Below are 17,411 nucleotides of genomic sequence, written 5' to 3' on the forward strand. Positions count from 1 at the left end.
ATAGGCATCTTTCATAGGGATAAAAGATGCCTATTATTGCCAGCACAACTACCTGTGTAATCAGCAGTGTGCTGCCGATAATGAATAGAATAATAGCAATGGAACGAGGCGCAGACATAGTGGAGTGCGTCTTGACTTAGGGGGAAGACCGCAGGCTAGGAAAGGGTTACTGGGTGGAAGTGTGTTGAGGGTTGGGTTCAGGTGAATGGGGTGGAGTAGCAAGTTCGCGGGCAGTATATAGGTTGGGGGTGGAGTTTGTGAGTCAGTTGCCAGTGTAAGTTGGAGTGTTTAGGGCCAGGATGTCGTCGCTGGAGGAGCTATTGGAAGCGGTCCGGGCTGCAGTGCAGGTGCATGGAGCTGAGCGCTTGCAGCAGACCATACAGGCTGCGCTGATCCCCCCTACTACGGCGGCCTTACCGGCGCGCCCACACAGGACCAGGAGGTCGGGTCCCCCAGAGCGCCTGAGTCCGGAGCCTACGCCGCGGGTACGTCGTCGCCTCAGAGGCCCCCTTATGTCCCCTCCGCTGCAGTCTGTGGAGCCTGTGCCCTGTCCGGCGCCCAGACGCAGCGGGAGGAGTGTATCGGCGCGGAGCAGGTCAGCGGGAGAAGGGCGGGATGGTCCCGGCCCAGTCTCCCAGGCGGCGAGAGGAAGGGAGCGCAGACAGGCGGGTGTCTCCTCACAGGTGCGGCGTGGTGAGGAGCGAACCCAGGCGGCCTTACCGTTGGAGAGGAGGAGCAGCGCGGTCGGGCGGTCCGGTAATCGGGGCCTTGCATCGGTCAGAGAAGAGAGGTCTTCTGCGCCGCGGCCGGCGACTTCCGGTCGGCGGCAGGCCAGCGCTGGAAACAGGGAGCAGGGAGAGGCTGAGATGGACGAGCGTGCGTCGCGCCCCCTGGCGGTGGGGCGGCGATATTGCGGCATCGCAGGGAATGTGGCTGGGGCTCAGTCTCCTGGCATCGTGTCGCTTGACGCGGCTCACAGCCCTCCTGCTGTGGGGCCTGTAATTATGATGGGTGGCAGAAGAGACATTGTGCGGCCTTGTGATGAGGCCAGTGCGGCAGTCAATCTAGCGGGAGACGGTCAACTGCAGCTGCAGGGTGACGGGGAGCTGTCACCACTAGAAGATGGAGAAGTCGGCTCAAATGAAGAATTGGCGGCAGGCGCTGTGGACTTTCCTCTGGAGGACGACGCCGTGCCGGGCAGGATGGACGCACTACTGAGGACACCTGGGAGGAGTTCTGCGGCTGCCGGAGAAGCTATCCGGGGACGGCCAGGTGAGAGATCGACGGGTCAGAATATTGTTGGGGGAGGTGGGGTTGATGCTTCTCATAATGCGGGGGGTTCTGATGTTTTAGTGCGGGATGTGTTGTCAGGCATGATGTCATTGTTGTCACGGCTGGGTACGGGATCTGCTGCGTCCCCGGTGCCAGTCTGGGCTCCGTCGCAGGCGGGGTTGTTGGAACAGGGGCCGGTGCGGGGTTTATTGGGGGCAGTAGAAGATCGTGCAGCGGCTAGTACCCAGGGATCTGGGGCGGTTGCGGGTATTAGGGGAGACATGGGTGATGGCGTTCGGCTGGCGGATGCCGCAAAAGGGGAGATTTATGTATGTTTTGAGGGGCCGTTGGGGGCTCACTTGAAGCTGGAGGTGAAGGATAAGATATGGAGGGATGAATACGTGGAAATTTTTTCACTGCTTCCATTGGAGAAATTTAATTTAGATAGGGGGAAGCCAGACGAGAGTAAGAAGGAGGAGGAGGAGAGGAGGCGGTATAGGCTTATTCCGCGTACCTTTCAAAACTGGCTGCAGGCCTTTGCAATTCTGGCTAGCGTGGTTGGGGAAAAGGCGCCGGAGCATTGCTCCGCACTCTTTTGCTATATGGATGCTATTGGTGAGGCGCATCGGACGTATGGGGGTGTTGCGTGGCTTAGGTATGACGAGCAGTTCCGGCAGCGGAAGGCGGTCAGGCCTAGCATTCGTTGGGACCATAAAGACATTGGTCTGTGGATGCGGTTGATGGCGGCACCTAGGATGGGCCCTCAGCCCTTTCGTGGAACGGCCGGGGGCACCTCGGCATCAGAGTCACATGGGGGTAATAGGAAGGGATGTTGCTGGCAATACAACGAAGGGCATTGCAGGTTCTTGTCGGATTGCCGGTACAAGCATGAATGCTCCGGTTGCGGCGGCTCCCATAGTTTGTCGCGATGTTTCAAGCGTGGCAAGGGTAAGGGACCCGAGGTTGTGCAGAAGAGGGGTGACGCCGGTGAGGGTGGAAGAGATGGTGCCCTATTTAAAGAAGTATCCAGATAAGGATGTGGCGCAGTTGTTGTTGGCTGGGTTTACGGAGGGTTTTGTTATTCCGTGTGGTTTGGTAGGGCCGAAACGGGCACTCCGGAATTTGTCATCGGCGCTGCGCCATCCGGCAGTTGTGAGGAGTAAGATTGATGGGGAGGTCACTGCCGGAAGGGTCGTGGGTCCTTTTTCCGCGTGCCCGTTGCCGGATTTGTGGGTTTCCCCTTTGGGCTTAGTCCCTAAGAAGGAGCCTAATAAGTTTCGGCTTATTCATCACTTGTCCTATCCGTTAGGGGGGTCAGTGAATGATGGTATAGCGGATGAGTTGTGTTCCGTTTCGTACACGTCTTTTGATGAGGCAGTACGGTGGGTCCGGCGTTTTGGGCAAGGCGCCCTGCTTGCGAAAACGGACATCGAGGCCGCTTTTCGTTTGCTGCCTATTCATCCCGATAGCGTGCATTTACTTGGTTTTCAGTGGGATGGCAGTTATTATGTTGATTGTTGTTTGCCGATGGGTTGTGCGATTTCGTGTTCATTGTTTGAATCGTTTAGTTCTTTTCTGGAATGGGTGGTAAAACAGGAGGCGGGATGGAGTTCGGTTTTGCACTACCTGGATGATTTCTTGTTTTTGGGTCCGGCTGGGTCCAGAGTGTGTGCTGTTCTGTTGCATACCATGGAAAGGGTGGCTGCGCGCTTCGGTATTCCGCTGGCTGCGGACAAGACGGAAGGCCCTTCCACGGTGATAAAGTTTTTGGGTATCGAGATTGATAGTGTGGCTATGGAATGTCGTTTGCCTGAGAACAAGGTGTCTGATTTGTTGGATGAGGTTGTGCTCTTGCGGAAGGTGAAGAAGGTTCAGCTTAAGCGGGTTCAATCGGTTTTGGGTAAATTGAACTTTGCGTGTCGCATATTGCCGATGGGGCGGGTTTTTTGTCGTCGTTTGGCGCTTGCGACTGCGGGGGTTACTGCCCCGTTTTACTACTTGCGTTTGCCAGCAGCAGTGAAGGATGATTTGGCGGTATGGGAGACATTCCTGGCAGAGTACAATGGGCGGTCTATGTGGATGGAGGCAGTAATTAGTAATGTGGATTTGGAATTGTTCTCTGATGCATCAGGTTCGTGTGGATATGGTGTTTTTTGCAGGGGACAATGGAGTGCTGGGGCGTGGCCGGCTGAATGGAGGGAGGCGGGTTTTCTTACGAACTTGGCTTTGTTGGAGCTTTTTCCTATTGTTTTGGCTACTGAGTTGTGGGGGGACTGGCTCAGGAATCGGCGGGTTCGCTTTTACTGTGACAATATGGGTGTGGTGCAGGCGATCAATAGCCAAACGGCGAACTCGCCTCCGGTGTTGAATTTACTGAGGCATCTTGTATTGCGGGGTTTGCAGTTGAATGCATGTTTTGTTGCGGTTCATGTTCCTGGAGTTGATAACTCACTCGCCGATTCCCTTTCTCGTTTTCAGTGGGATCGTTTCCGCAGTTTGGCGCCGGGTGCCGAGTTACAGGGGTTGCCTTGCCCCCAGTGGCTCTGGAGCGTGGCCTTGGGGTATCGGCAGGCTTGATTAGGCAGTCTCTTAGTGGAGGTACGTGGTCGGCCTATTCATCAGTGTGGGCGTTGTGGGAGGAGTTGATCGAGCAGGTAGGTGGTAGTAGTTCAGTAGAGGATTTTAAGACATTATTGGTTTTTTGGGTAGGTCAGTCTTACGCAGCGGGTTTGTCGTTTTCGGTGGCATCTAAGAGGGTGGCGGCTGTTGCCTTCTGGTTGCGCTTGCGTGGACTGGCTGACGTGTCTAAATGTTTTATGGTGCGGCAAGCTTTAAAGGGTTACCGTCGCTGTGCGTTGCGTAAGGATAGTCGTAGGCCGGTTTCGTTTAGTGTGTTGCAGATGCTATGGAGGGTGGCTGAGTCCGTTTGTGTGTCGGCGTATGAAGTGTGTTTGTTTAGGGCTGCCTTTGCGTTGGCCTTTTTTCGGGGCATTTCGTATATCGGAATTGGTGGCAGCGAGTCGCATGGGCGGTGGTGGTTTGTTGTGGGAGGATGTTTGGATTGTAGACGGTGCTTTGAGATGTATGCTCCGTAAGTCTAAGACTGATCAGGAGGGTAAGGGTGTGGTCTTGTGGCTTAGGCCGTTATTGGGGTCAGTTTTTTGTCCTGTGCATTGTGTGAAGGAGTTTTTGGAGTTGCGTCCTGGCGGTGCGGGTGCGTTGCTGGTTCATAGGGACGGTTCGCGGTTGTCGCGTTTCCAATTTGTGGCTGTCTTCAGGAAATGTTTGTCTGCCGCGGGTCTTCCGGCTAAGGATTTTGCATCTCACTCATTCAGGATTGGCGCTGCGACCGAGGCTTCCAGGTGGGGTTTGGGGGAGGAGGTTATAAAACGTATCGGGCGCTGGGAGTCCGATTGTTTTCGGTCATATGTTAGGCCTCATCTGTTATAGTGTTGCAATGTGGAGTTAGTCGGTGTCTGTTCTATATTGATTGGGAGTTTGCAGTGCTATTTTGACTATGTTTGTTTTTTACAGGGGCGGCGCCTTGCTTGGCATGGATTTTCGGGCATTCGTATGTCTACTGGGGGGCCTTACGAGCGGATGTGCGGCGGAACGGTCGTCAGTTAGGTTTTCCGATGGAGGATTTGCTGGTCAGGTGGATTGGTTTGAGGGGGCTTCTTTGGGGGCGCGTTTTGCCCGAGATCCATACCAATGTACTGTTAGATCGCCTGCCTGATATCTTAGTTCTTCATGCGGGGGGTAATGATTTGGGGGTTCGGCGGTCCCGCGATGTGATACGGGATATCAAGTTAGACGTTTTGCGTTTGATGTCGGATTTTCCGGATTTGCTGGTGGTGTGGTCAGAGGTGGTTGCGAGGAGCAGTTGGCGGTTTGCCAGGTCGGTGGAGCGGCTCAATAAAGCGCGGGCCAAGTTGAACAAAGAGGTGGGTCGTTTTGTTCGCAGACAGGGTGGTCTGGTGGTCCGACATCAGGAATTGGAGGCTGCATCGCCTCAATTTTTGAGACCCGATGGTGTGCATCTTAATGATGTAGGGATTGATATGTGGGCTTTAGGCATTCAGGAGGGTCTGGAAACGGCCCTGAGGGTGTGGCGGGACGCCCACAGGTGATGTGTCATCGGTGGTCGTCTGTGGCTGATTGATATGGGATCCTGGAGGAGCAATACAATGGTTTAAGAGATGCAGGACATGTTGGAGCCTGTGTCTCATGTGGATGGTGATTGCCGAGGATGGGGCTCCTGTTTGGGCTAAAAGGCCTACAGGAGGAGATACATGGATACTTCAAGGATTTGGTGCCCTTGGGTCGGTGAGTGCGGCCAAGGGTAACCTTGATGTATAAGGAGAGAAGTTTAAGGAAGATACCGCTTGTTTGGGTTGCCCTCCAGGATCCTTGTTACGGTATAGTTGCTCATAAGGTTGAAGTATGTGTTAAAATGCTTGTTAGTATTATTGTTATTATTATTATTGTGTGTGTATAATAAAGTTGGCCGTAATGGTCATTTTACCAAACCAAGAAGGTTTCTGTGTGGTTATTGGAAAGGAAGGGGTTTGGTAAGGACAGCCGGAGGATAATTCTTCCATCCTAGTAAGTCATAATAGCAATGGAACGAGGCGCAGACATAGTGGAGTGCGTCTTGACTTAGGGGGAAGACCGCAGGCTAGGAAAGGGTTACTGGGTGGAAGTGTGTTGAGGGTTGGGTTCAGGTGAATGGGGTGGAGTAGCAAGTTCGCGGGCAGTATATAGGTTGGGGGTGGAGTTTGTGAGTCAGTTGCCAGTGTAAGTTGGAGTGTTTCCCGCCCGCCCGCCCTTGATTGGGTTGAAGGGGGGTATAAGGGATGAAGGTGGAATGGTGGCTGATTGATATGGGATCCTGGAGGAGCAATACAATGGTTTAAGAGATGCAGGACATGTTGGAGCCTGTGTCTCATGTGGATGGTGATTGCCGAGGATGGGGCTCCTGTTTGGGCTAAAAGGCCTACAGGAGGAGATACATGGATACTTCAAGGATTTGGTGCCCTTGGGTCGGTGAGTGCGGCCAAGGGTAACCTTGATGTATAAGGAGAGAAGTTTAAGGAAGATACCGCTTGTTTGGGTTGCCCTCCAGGATCCTTGTTACGGTATAGTTGCTCATAAGGTTGAAGTATGTGTTAAAATGCTTGTTAGTATTATTGTTATTATTATTATTGTGTGTGTATAATAAAGTTGGCCGTAATGGTCATTTTACCAAACCAAGAAGGTTTCTGTGTGGTTATTGGAAAGGAAGGGGTTTGGTAAGGACAGCCGGAGGATAATTCTTCCATCCTAGTAAGTCACAAAATGAGGGCGCAATCACTGCGGTAGAAATTGTTCCTACCGCATTCAGTTTGCATCACCCTATATACTCAGGCCACTGCAAATGATCGCCAATGGATATGCTCCCCTCGATTGATTGTCGCTAGAGATGAGCGAATCGAAGTTGACGAAGTGGAATTCGATCAAAATTTCAGGAAAAATTAGATTTGCGCCGAATCCAAAATTCCTCACGCTTCCTAAAATGGCTGCTGCACATATTAGGTCATAGAGCAAAGAACTCTGGGAATGGGATCACCCACAATGCCATGCATGCAGCCAATCAGCCGCCAGCCGGGCGATGTCACAGCCCTATAAATAGCCTCAGCCATCTTGGATTTAGCCATTTTCCAGTGTACTTAGTACAGGGAGAGACGTTAGCAGGCGCTAGGGAAAGTGCTAGGAAAGACTGTGTAGGGAAAGGATAGGGAGGAATTATTCCACAGTATTGAAGCAGAACAGGGTCCAATAGGGGAGTGTACAGCCTGGGTAATAGGAACAATCCTATTACACCTTGCTGCACTGACTGGGGATCTAAATTGCAATTATACTGCTGCTTTCAGGTTTGCAATAGATTATACCTCTGTAATTCCAGCAAATCGCTTTCTTTATTGGGGTGCAAGTGCTGTGTGATACAGCTATTAACAGAGTGTATTACTAGGAAATATTTCTATGTCTTATTAGCCCTTGTGCGGTGCAGTTATACAGTCAGGTCCATAAATATTGGGACATGGACACTGTAATTCCTACACCGTTCACCTGAATTGGATGTAAATACCCTCAAATTAAAGCTGACAGTCTGCAGTTACAGCGCATCTTGTTCGTTTCAATTCAAATCCATTTTGGTAGTGTATAGAGCCAAAAATGTTAGAATTGTGTCGATGTCCCAATATTTATGGACCTGACTGTATATTCTAAAGCCTTTTTTGGCGTGTATAAGTGGGGAAAAAAGGGCTTATTTGCCATTCAGCGGTGCAGTGATATGTTCTAAAGTCCTTTTTGGGGTGTATTAGTGGCAAAAAAGAGATTATTTGCTGTTCAGTGGTGCAGTTATATGTTCTAAAGCTTTTTTGGTCGTTCAGCGGTGCAGTTATGTAAAGCTTTTTTGGCGTGTATTAGTGGCAAAAAAAAGTATTATTTGCCGTTTTGTGGTGAAGTGAGAAAATTGCAGCACTTTTTGGTGTCTATTAGGCCTCATGCACACGACCGTTGTGTGCACCCGTGGCCGTTGTGCCGTTTTCCGTTTTTTTTCGCGGACCCATTGACTTTCAATGGGTCCGTGGAAAAATCGGAAAATGCACCGTTTTGCAGCCGCATCCGTGATCCGTGTTTCCTGGCCGTGAAAAAAATATGACCTGTCCTATTTTTTTCACGGCCAACGGTTCACGGACCCATTCAAGTCAATGGGTCCGTGAAAGAACACGGATGCACACAAGATTGGCATCCGTGTCCGTGATCCGTGGCCGTAGGTTAGTTTTTATACAGACGGATCCGAAGATCCGTCTGCATAAAAGCTTTTTCAAAGCTGAGTTTTCACTTTGTGAAAACTCAGAACCGACAGTATATTCTAACACAGAAGCGTTCCCATGGTGATGGGGACGCTTCTAGTTAGAATACACTACAAACTGTGTACAAGACTGCCCCCTGCTGCCTGGCAGCACCCGATCTCTTACAGGGGGCCGTGATCAGCACAATTAACCCCTTCAGGTGCGGCACCTGAAGGGGTTAATTGTGCTGATCACGGCCCCCTGTAAGAGATCAGGGCTGCCAGGCAGCAGGGGGCAGACCCTCCCCCCCTCCCCAGTTTGAATATCATTGGTGGCCAGTGCGGCCCCCCCCCCCTCTATTGTAATAATAGGTTGGTGGCCAACAGTGTGCGCCCCCCCCCTCCCTCCCTCTATTGTAATAATTCGTTGGTGGCACAGTGTGCGCCCCCCATCGGCCCCCCCTTCCTCTATAGCATTAACAACATTGGTGGCCAGTGTGCGGCCTCCAATGTTGTTAATGCTATAGAGGGAGGGGGGGGCCAATGGGGGGCGCACACTGTGCCACCAACGATTTATTACAATAGAGGGAGGAAGGGGGGGGCGCACACTGTGCCACCAACGAATTATTACAATAGAGGGAGGAAGGGGGGGGGCACACTGTGCCACCAACGAATTATTACAATGGAAGGGGGGGGGCCGCACTGGCCACCAATGATATTCAAACTGGGGAGGGGGGGGGTCTGCCCCCTGCTGCCTGGCAGCCCTGATCTCTTACAGGGGGATATGATAGTACAATTAACCCCTTCAGGTGCGGCACCTGAGGGGTTAATTGTGCTGATCCCGGCCCCCTGTAAGAGATCGGATGCTGCTAGGCAGCAGGGGGCAGTCATGTACACAGTTTGTAGTATATTCTGACTAGAAGCGTCCCCATCACCATGGGAACGCCTCTGTGTTAGAATATACTGTCGGAAATGAGGTTTCACGATCTAACTCATATCCGACAGTATATTCTAACATAGAGGCGTTCCCATGGTGATGGGGACGCTTCAAGTTAAAATATACCATCGGATTGGAGTAACCTCCGATCCTATGGTATAAAAGGGACTCCAGACTTTACATTGAAAGTCAATGGGGACGGATCCGTTTGAAATGGCACCATATTGTGTCAACGTCAAACGGATCCGTCCCCATTGACTTGCATTGTAATTCAGGACGGATCCGTTTGGCTCCGCACGGCCAGGCGGACACCAAAACGACTTTTTTTTCATGTCCGTGGATCCTCCAAAAATCAAGGAAGACCCACGGACGAAAAAACGGTCACGGATCACGGGAAAACGGAACCCCGTTTTGCGGACCGCAAAAAAATACGGTCGTGTGCATGAGGCCTTAGTGGCAAAAAAAAAGTATTATTTGTCGTTCAGCAGTGCAGTTATATGTTCTAAAGCCTTTTTTGGCGTATATTAGCTGAAAAAAAGCTTATTAGCCATTGTGGGGTGAAGTGAGAAAATTAGAGCACTTTTTGGCGTGTATTAGTGGCAAAAAAAAGTATTATTTGCAGTTCAGCGGTGCAGGTATATGTTCTAAAGCCTTTTTTGGTGTGTATTAGTGGGAAAAATAAAGGGTTTATTAGCCGTTGTGTGGTGAAGTGAGAAAATTACAGCCTTTTTTGTCGTGTATTAGTGGCAAAAAAAAAGTATTATTTGCCGTTCAGCAGTGCAGTTATATGTTCTAAAGCCTTTTTTGTCGTGTATTAGTGGCAAAAAAAAAGTATTATTTGCCATTCAGCAGTGCAGTTATATGTTCTAAAGCCTTTTTTGGCGTGTATTAATGGTAAAAAAAAGTATTATTTGCCGTTCAGCTGTGCAGTTATATATATGCCTTTTTTGGCATGTATTAGTCGGAAAAAAAGGGCTTATTAGCCGTTGTGTGATGAAATGAGAAAATTACAGTCCTTTTTGGCATGTATTAGTGGCAAAAAAAAAATGATTTTCCGTTCAGCAATCCAGTTATATATTCTAAAACCTTTTTTGGTGTGTATTAGTGGGGGTGGGGGGGAAAGGGCTTATTAGCTGTTGTGTAGTGAAGTGAGAAAATTACAGCCCTTTTTGACGTGTATTAGTGGCAAAAAAAAGTATTATTTGCTGTTCAGCGGTGCAGTTATATGTTCTAAAGCCTTTTTTGGCGTGTATTAGTGGAAAAAAAGGGCTTATTAGCCGTTGTGTGGTGAAGTGAGAAAATTACAACCCTTTTTGGCGTGTATTAGTGGCAAAAAAAATATGATTTGCCGTTCAGCGATCCAGTTATATATTCTAAAGCCTTTTTTGGCATGTATAAGTGGCAAAAAAAAGTATTATTTGCCGTTGTGTGGTGAAGTGACAAAATTACAGCCTTTTCTGGGGTGTATTAATTTCCTTTTTATTTATTTTATTTACTTATTTGATCTGACAGTATGTCAGGCCCTTAACAGGGGGGGGGGAGGGAAAGGCCCAAATGTTTCTGGCGCAGGCACAGGTCGCAGCAGAGTAAGGGGGCGTTGCAGCAGGGGTCACTTTGGGAGGCCTGAGCTCCCAGTGTCATCTAGCGGTCGTGTCTTGACCAGCAACCCAGCAGTTCTTGAATGGTTGACTCGGTCATCCACTTTGACCCAAGTGACATCAGACACCCCCAGCCAAGAGTCGGGCTTAGCTCCACTATACAGCAAGGACGAGCTACTAGAAGACAGTCAGCAGCTACTGCCCAGCCAAGATCTCGTTTGTATGGGCGAACGGAGTCACACAGGGCAGGAACTGCTCCATGTCCTATGTTCAATCTGGTTGTCAAGCGGTTCCTGAAGTCTTCCATCCATCTGCAAGACATCCTAAAAATGGCCAGGAAACTTTGCATGCACTTCAGCCACTCGTACACCGCTAAGCACACCCTCCTTGAGCTACAGAAGCAGAACGGCCTCCCCCAACATAGGGTGATATTCAACGTTTCCACCCATTGGAATTCCACCCTCCATATGTTAGACCGACTATACGAACAGCGAAAGGCCATAAACGATTTCTTGATGATCCAAGCGGATAGGAGTACTCCCCTGTGTAACTTCGTTGTCAGCCAGTGGCAGCTCATGCGTGACACCTACAGTTTGCTCGGGCCCTTTGAGGATGCCACGTTATTTGTCAGTTGCCAGGACTAAGGATCAACAACGTCATTCCACTGCTTCATATCCTGGAACAGATGCTGGTAAATCTGGCTGGTCAGGGGACTGGAGACATGGCGCCTACATCTCACAGCCACATGAGCCCTGGGTGGCTTAACTGGAGGAGGAGGACATTGGAGCACAAGCAATGTGTAGCGAAATGGGTGATTTTTCTACACAGGTGACAGGATAGGAGGAGCAGGAGCAGCCGGAGGAACAAGAGGGAGATGAGGAAGATGAGGCAGATGACCCAGGCACACAATGGCAGTATGCAGTGGAGATGGAGGCAGGGAGTCCCTCCGAGTCACTTGCGCAAATGGCCCACTGCATGCTCACTTGCTTGGGTAGTGACAGCCTAATTGTCACCATTCGGCAAAGGGATGACTTTTGGCTCTCCACCTTGTTGGACCCTCGCTACCGGTCCAAAAAGGGGGTCTTTTATTACACCTGCTGTGAGGGAAGACAAACTGAAAATACTCTTTCATGCTACAGTAGGATCTTGGGCCTCTGCACAGTTCTTTATACCTGGCGCTAACATCGACCTGTAAGGCTGAGTTCACACTTGAGTTATTTGGTCAGTTTTGGCCCTGTAACTGCCCAAATAAGTGAAGTGTGCAGTGATTCTAAGAGCGACACATGTCATGTGCATGTCATACTGAAAACAGTATTGTTTCACTACCACAGCAGACTCCCTATGCGTGGTACTGCAAGGCACAGTGTTCTACACCACTATACAGGCTCTCTGCAGCCAGGAAATAGCTGTTTTTTTTAACACGATTCACCGCAAATAAATTCGGATCAAATCGAATCTATTCGGAAAATTCGGCGAACCGGCCGAATCGAACTTTTGAGAAATTTGCGCATCTATAATGGCCGCAGTCCCTGAAGATTGGCCAGTGTAATACCATCATTAATCCTTGTAAGACTGCATGTTGTAAATAACAGTTGGCCACTATGATCAGGAGATATATCCTTAACATGGATAACTGGTCTTTAGACAATTTTTTAGGGAAAGGAGAACTCCTTTAAACCAACATAACAAAAATGTGTGCCCCTAGACCAAACCAATTAGTAAAACATGAACCACAAGATTAAAGAGTGATGGTCCCTAATAATGTGATCAGGAAGTAATGAGATCATAATTATCAAGTGTAAGAAGGTACCTGGAATCATCGTGGATGGAAGGTATGTGTCACCGAGGTTCCTGGCCTCGGTGAAGTAAGAGCCGGTATTTTATGTGTCAGCAGCAGCTATTGCTAATTGACACCTTGAGATTTAGCATGGCTGTCATAGCTGATCCGAGACGGCTCCTACTGGGAGTAGTCAAAGTGCTGGGTGGGTGACTACTCCCCATGTTCCAGGCCGGGTTTTGCCAGGCATAAAAACCAGCCAGCACTGCCAGGTGGGATGGATTTACCTCCCTCTGACAGTGGAGCTCAGGAGTCTGTGTGCTGTGAACTGAGCTCTGTGCTGGGATTTGAGGTTTGAGCCGGGCTGGAGGACTCAGGTCCCTCTAAAGGCGAACAGGCCGCCTATGGACTTGATGAGGCTGAACTGCTAACAGGATGTGAATTAACACCCAGGAGAAAAGGTGACTTTTATTGTTTATGGTCTTTCCTTGTGTGTGAACAAACACCAAGCCACCTGCGTTTTGTGATACACCTTATCTGCACTTTGTTATACACCAATGTGGGAATAAACACCACTGTTTGATTCAAGAACTGTGTACTCTGCCTCTATACTGCATCTACTAGTCCTAACTACCAGAGCGAATCCCCACAATAAAGAGTCAGGTGTATGCGTTGCACAAAGTCTTATTTAGGGACAACAATGTTGAGTCTTCATATCAAGGCATCCAGAAAGCTCCAGTGATCTGAGAAGATATTAAATCTAATAACGCTACAGCCTGTCCACATAGTGGGAGAAACACCTCTTGTCCCTTCCATGTGCGTGTTATTTTATCAGCTGAACCATTATAGGCGAGGTAGGATCTTGGATACTGGACTGCATTGCATTAGAGGGTTTGTCCCACTAAAAATATTCTACAATTTTCAAACCAGCATCTAAATCTGAAAATTTTTGTAATTGTATGTAATAAAAAATGTATTATAGCTTGTAAGTTATTCAACGAAGGCTATCTGTGTAGCGCCACCTGCTGTTTGCTCTTTTTCTAATTTCTCTGTCCACCTCACTGAGATGGATGCAGATACTCAGTTCCATCCTTTAACTGCCACCAGCCACAGCAAACTTGCCTGAGAAAGGATACGCCCCTGAGCTACCAGCTTTAAATAAATATAGCAGAGCAATTAAAACAATGAATGGGGAGATCTCTAGATCCATTTGAGGTACAGAGCTGGTTCTAGCTTTCTTAGAAAGACAATGCGTTGTACTACATGATGTCTGATTTTCATTTTTTACATTAGTTGTGGGATAAACCCTTTAATGATTGGTATAGGAGAGACCGTTGCCAAAGTCTGAAAGAGGGATTGGTTCCATTCTGAAAGACAGTATTTGTTGCTTTAGTTTGCAATAATATGGAACAATTACAATACTTCACTGCCACTGCCACTTTGTCTCCAACTTGATCTGCTCAGCTTTTCCAGGTGGTCACATCATCTATGGGTTGGCCAGGTAGCATGTGATGAAATCCAAGCAGAGCCATCAGGAAAAGAAGTGGAAACATTGCTTCTAGTGGAGAATATCTCCATAACATGGCTTCATTCAGAGCGCCATGTGTCAGGGCCTGGAATACCTTCATAATATGGGACCACATGGTCTCTGTGTGCCTGAGGCCTAACGTTACTATGCTAAGGATGAGGCAAATAGACATTTTAAGGTTATACTCATGCTTCAGTTATGATAATTTACAGTTTTGAGATTATACATTTTTTCCATGCATCAACTTTTCAGTAGCTGTTTTTTTTCCCATTCAGGGCACCAGTGTTTTAGATACGTCATTAATGAGGTCCAGAGCATCTCTTGGCAAAAAAAGATGTCCCAGAACACCTGCAACAGGAACCTGCACATCTCAAGAAGAGGCTGATCCTGAATACTGGATGTTTCGGGACTCCACAGGTATAGAAACTGTAGAACACAAGACATAGGGGGTCATTTACTAACAGAAATTTGTCTATTTTTGGCATATTTATGGCTCAGATTGAGGCGCAAAGGTTATTTGTGCTGCAGTCTGTGACTTTTACCTGCTCACGCCAGGGTCTAAAAAAGGGGGCGTGGTGTTGGCGGGGAATCGGACAGGCTGGAAAACCCATCTCATTTATCATTTTCTAAGCTTGTTTTAGGCATAGAAAATGGTCTACATTTAAGCCAGCAAGGAAGCTGGCATAGATTTAGACTGGCGGTGGTTGCACCAAAGTTCTGTAGAGGCCGGCGACTCTTCATAACTTCTTTGGATCCACCGCCAGTCTAAAACGCCACCCCCATAGTCTATAAGTTCCTAATGCAAGGAAAGGGCATGTCAAAGGACATACCCACCATTATATTGTAATACAAAAGAAGGAGTGCTATCTATGTATTACCTGCTGAAGATGCTTCCACATTCTGTATAATGCATTTTAATTTTATCACATCCACATTTGCATGGATTTCTAGAGCCAGGAATTTCACCAAAAAAAGACTCTGATAATGAGGAAAAAGAAGAGACATCTGATTCTACACAGAACTCTCCCTCATCAGTAAAATCTCCTACTAAGAAGGGTGGAATATTTTCTGGACTAATCTCACCATCTATACTAAAGGTAAGGAAATGTATGGCACTATAATCTGTATAGGAACCATTGTTTCTGACATCCAGGTGGTGATCTTCCAGGCATCTTAATTTTTTTCTCATGGTCACCACTGAATTAAATGTATGCATTAGGTGGTTTTCAAACTTTTTCAGGCAAAGGAAAGCTAGGCCTGCAAAGAATCCAACAGTAACAAACACAGTACCTTAAAAGGATTGTCCTAGTTATCCTAAAATGTGCCCAACACTACTTAATGCATTAACTGCCTGTTGACCATATACGTAACGTCTGGGTGGGCAACACTTATCTCTGCATTACGTTTCTAAACTTCCTTGCAGCTGCACACAGAGGTCACAGTGATAGCAGGGCTCCTCATAAAGAAGACAGGAATATTTCTTTTACCTGTACTTGCCTTCCCCATCACTGCATACACAGAGCTCAATGAGTGCTGTGTATAGAGATCAGGAAGCAGTGCTTAAGTCCTACCAGTCACATAATTGCTGGGGGCTGGGTATCTGCACAAGCTTCTGGATCTTAGAAGATCCAGATCAGCTCTGCAGTGAAGCTGTACATCCTTGTACAACCTCTTTGGAGTTCTGTATATCTCCAGTTAGTGGGAAAATCAGAAATCAAAGGTACTGTATGCAGGGATGCACCTAGCCTTTCTGCTGCTTGAGGTGAAAATTGAAATGTCTCCCCCATCCCCCGTGCCAAATGACAAATTCTCAATCCAAGCCCTTCTCCCAGCCCTATAAGGACCCTAGTAGAAGTAAGGCACCCTATAGTGCCCCCAGCACTAACAAGGCCCTTCTATAAGGCATCCTTTTAGATCCCCCAGTAGTAATAAGGCCAATCTATAAGGCACCCCTACAGCGTTCTCAGTAGTTATAATGCTCCTATGATGGCCCCTGTAGATATAATGCCCCATGTTGTAACCCCAGTATTTATGAAGCCCCACTGCAATGCACTTCGTAATTATAATGATCCATATAGTGCCCCTGTATTATAATGCCCTCTGTAACAACAATACGTATAATGAACCTCCTCTAGTGCCCATATGTTTAATGCTCCCTGTAGTGCTCCTGCCTCTGTCATAATGCCCACCTGTAGTGCCCGCTGTGTTATAATGCACCCTGTAGTGGTAGAATATATAATCCTCTCCCCCAGTAGTCCCCTTGTAGTACAATGCTCCCTGTAGTGGTAGTATATATACTGCTCTCCCCCCCCTGTAGTCCCCTGTAATATATTGCCCCCCTGTAGTGGTAGAATATATAATCCTCTCCCCCAGTAGTCCCCTTGTAGTACAATGCTCCCTGTAGTGGTAGTATATATACTGCTCTCCCCCCCTGTAGTTCCCTGTAATATATTGCACCCCTGTAGTGGTAGTATATATAATGCTCTTCCACCAGTAGTCCCCCTGTAGTATAGTGCCCCCGAGGTGGTAGTATATGTAATGCTCTCCCCCCTGTTGTCCCCCTGTAGTATAATGCCCAGTAGTGGTGGTATATATAATTCTCTCTCCCCATAGACCCTGTAGTATAAAGTCCCCCCGTAGTGGTAGTATATATAGTGTTCTTCTGGCCTGTGGTTCCCGTGTCCCGGCAGGAAGTTGCGATGACATCACTGCCACCACTTGTGTTGAGTCTCAGGCAGCACAATGATGTGGTCACGAACGCCTCTGTCATGAAACCAGGTGCAGGAGGTTGGATTGATATCATCGTAAACTCCTGCATCGTTCTATTGCCCCACAGGCTTCAGACCTAGTGGCCTGTGGCCTATAAGCCTTAATGGCAGGGTAGGAGACGTAGATTCATGTTCCCCGCTGTAAACTACTGTCCCCTCAGAGGCAGGTCAGCGCCGCCTGAGGCAAGATGCTGATCTCGCCTCATGGCAGATGTGGCTCTGCTTGTATGACCTTAGAGGGAGCACAAAGTGTAAAATAAAAAAATTAATAATTAAAAAACTCCATCATCACACGCCACCCTGCAACTTTTAGCCCCACCACGGGTGAGCATGACCCATACGCCCATATATTAAAATGACCGTAATGGAAAGCGGCCATAATTGAAAAAAAAAAATTCTGTTGCTTGTTGCACTATTAACAAGAAAAATGAAAAAATCTAAGTGAAAAACAGACTATTTTTTATTTACACAAAAATAGTAAAATAAAAATGACATAAAAATAAAGTCCCATTATATCACTGAAAAGGCGCAAAAATTATTGACATAACTGAATGGGGAAAAAAGATATGGCTTCAAAAGATGCATGTACTAAAAAAAGTCATATGCACCTGGTTAGGGATGGTTAACATAAAAAAAAATCAGCACGGCACATGATCACTGCCCCTAATCATTGTCCTTACTACTCAGCGGTCTTTT

The 17,411-nt window shown here is 48.0% G+C and overlaps 1 protein-coding gene across 3 annotated transcripts in view; it reads left to right on the forward strand.

Moving 5' to 3' along the window:
• Positions 1 to 17,411, forward strand: part of TNKS1BP1 (tankyrase 1 binding protein 1) — an 88,204-nt gene that overhangs the window by 60,237 nt on the left and 10,556 nt on the right. For all 3 annotated transcript variants that reach the window (XM_040436841.1, XM_040436839.1, XM_040436840.1), the window contains 2 exons: positions 14,223 to 14,364; positions 14,899 to 15,044. In XM_040436841.1, the coding sequence (XP_040292775.1) occupies positions 14,223 to 14,364; positions 14,899 to 15,044 (288 nt within the window). The remainder of the gene's footprint in view (positions 1 to 14,222; positions 14,365 to 14,898; positions 15,045 to 17,411) is intronic.

This window comes from Bufo bufo, chromosome 6, assembly GCF_905171765.1.
Source record: "Bufo bufo chromosome 6, aBufBuf1.1, whole genome shotgun sequence".
Classification (NCBI taxonomy): Eukaryota; Metazoa; Chordata; class Amphibia; order Anura; family Bufonidae; genus Bufo; species Bufo bufo.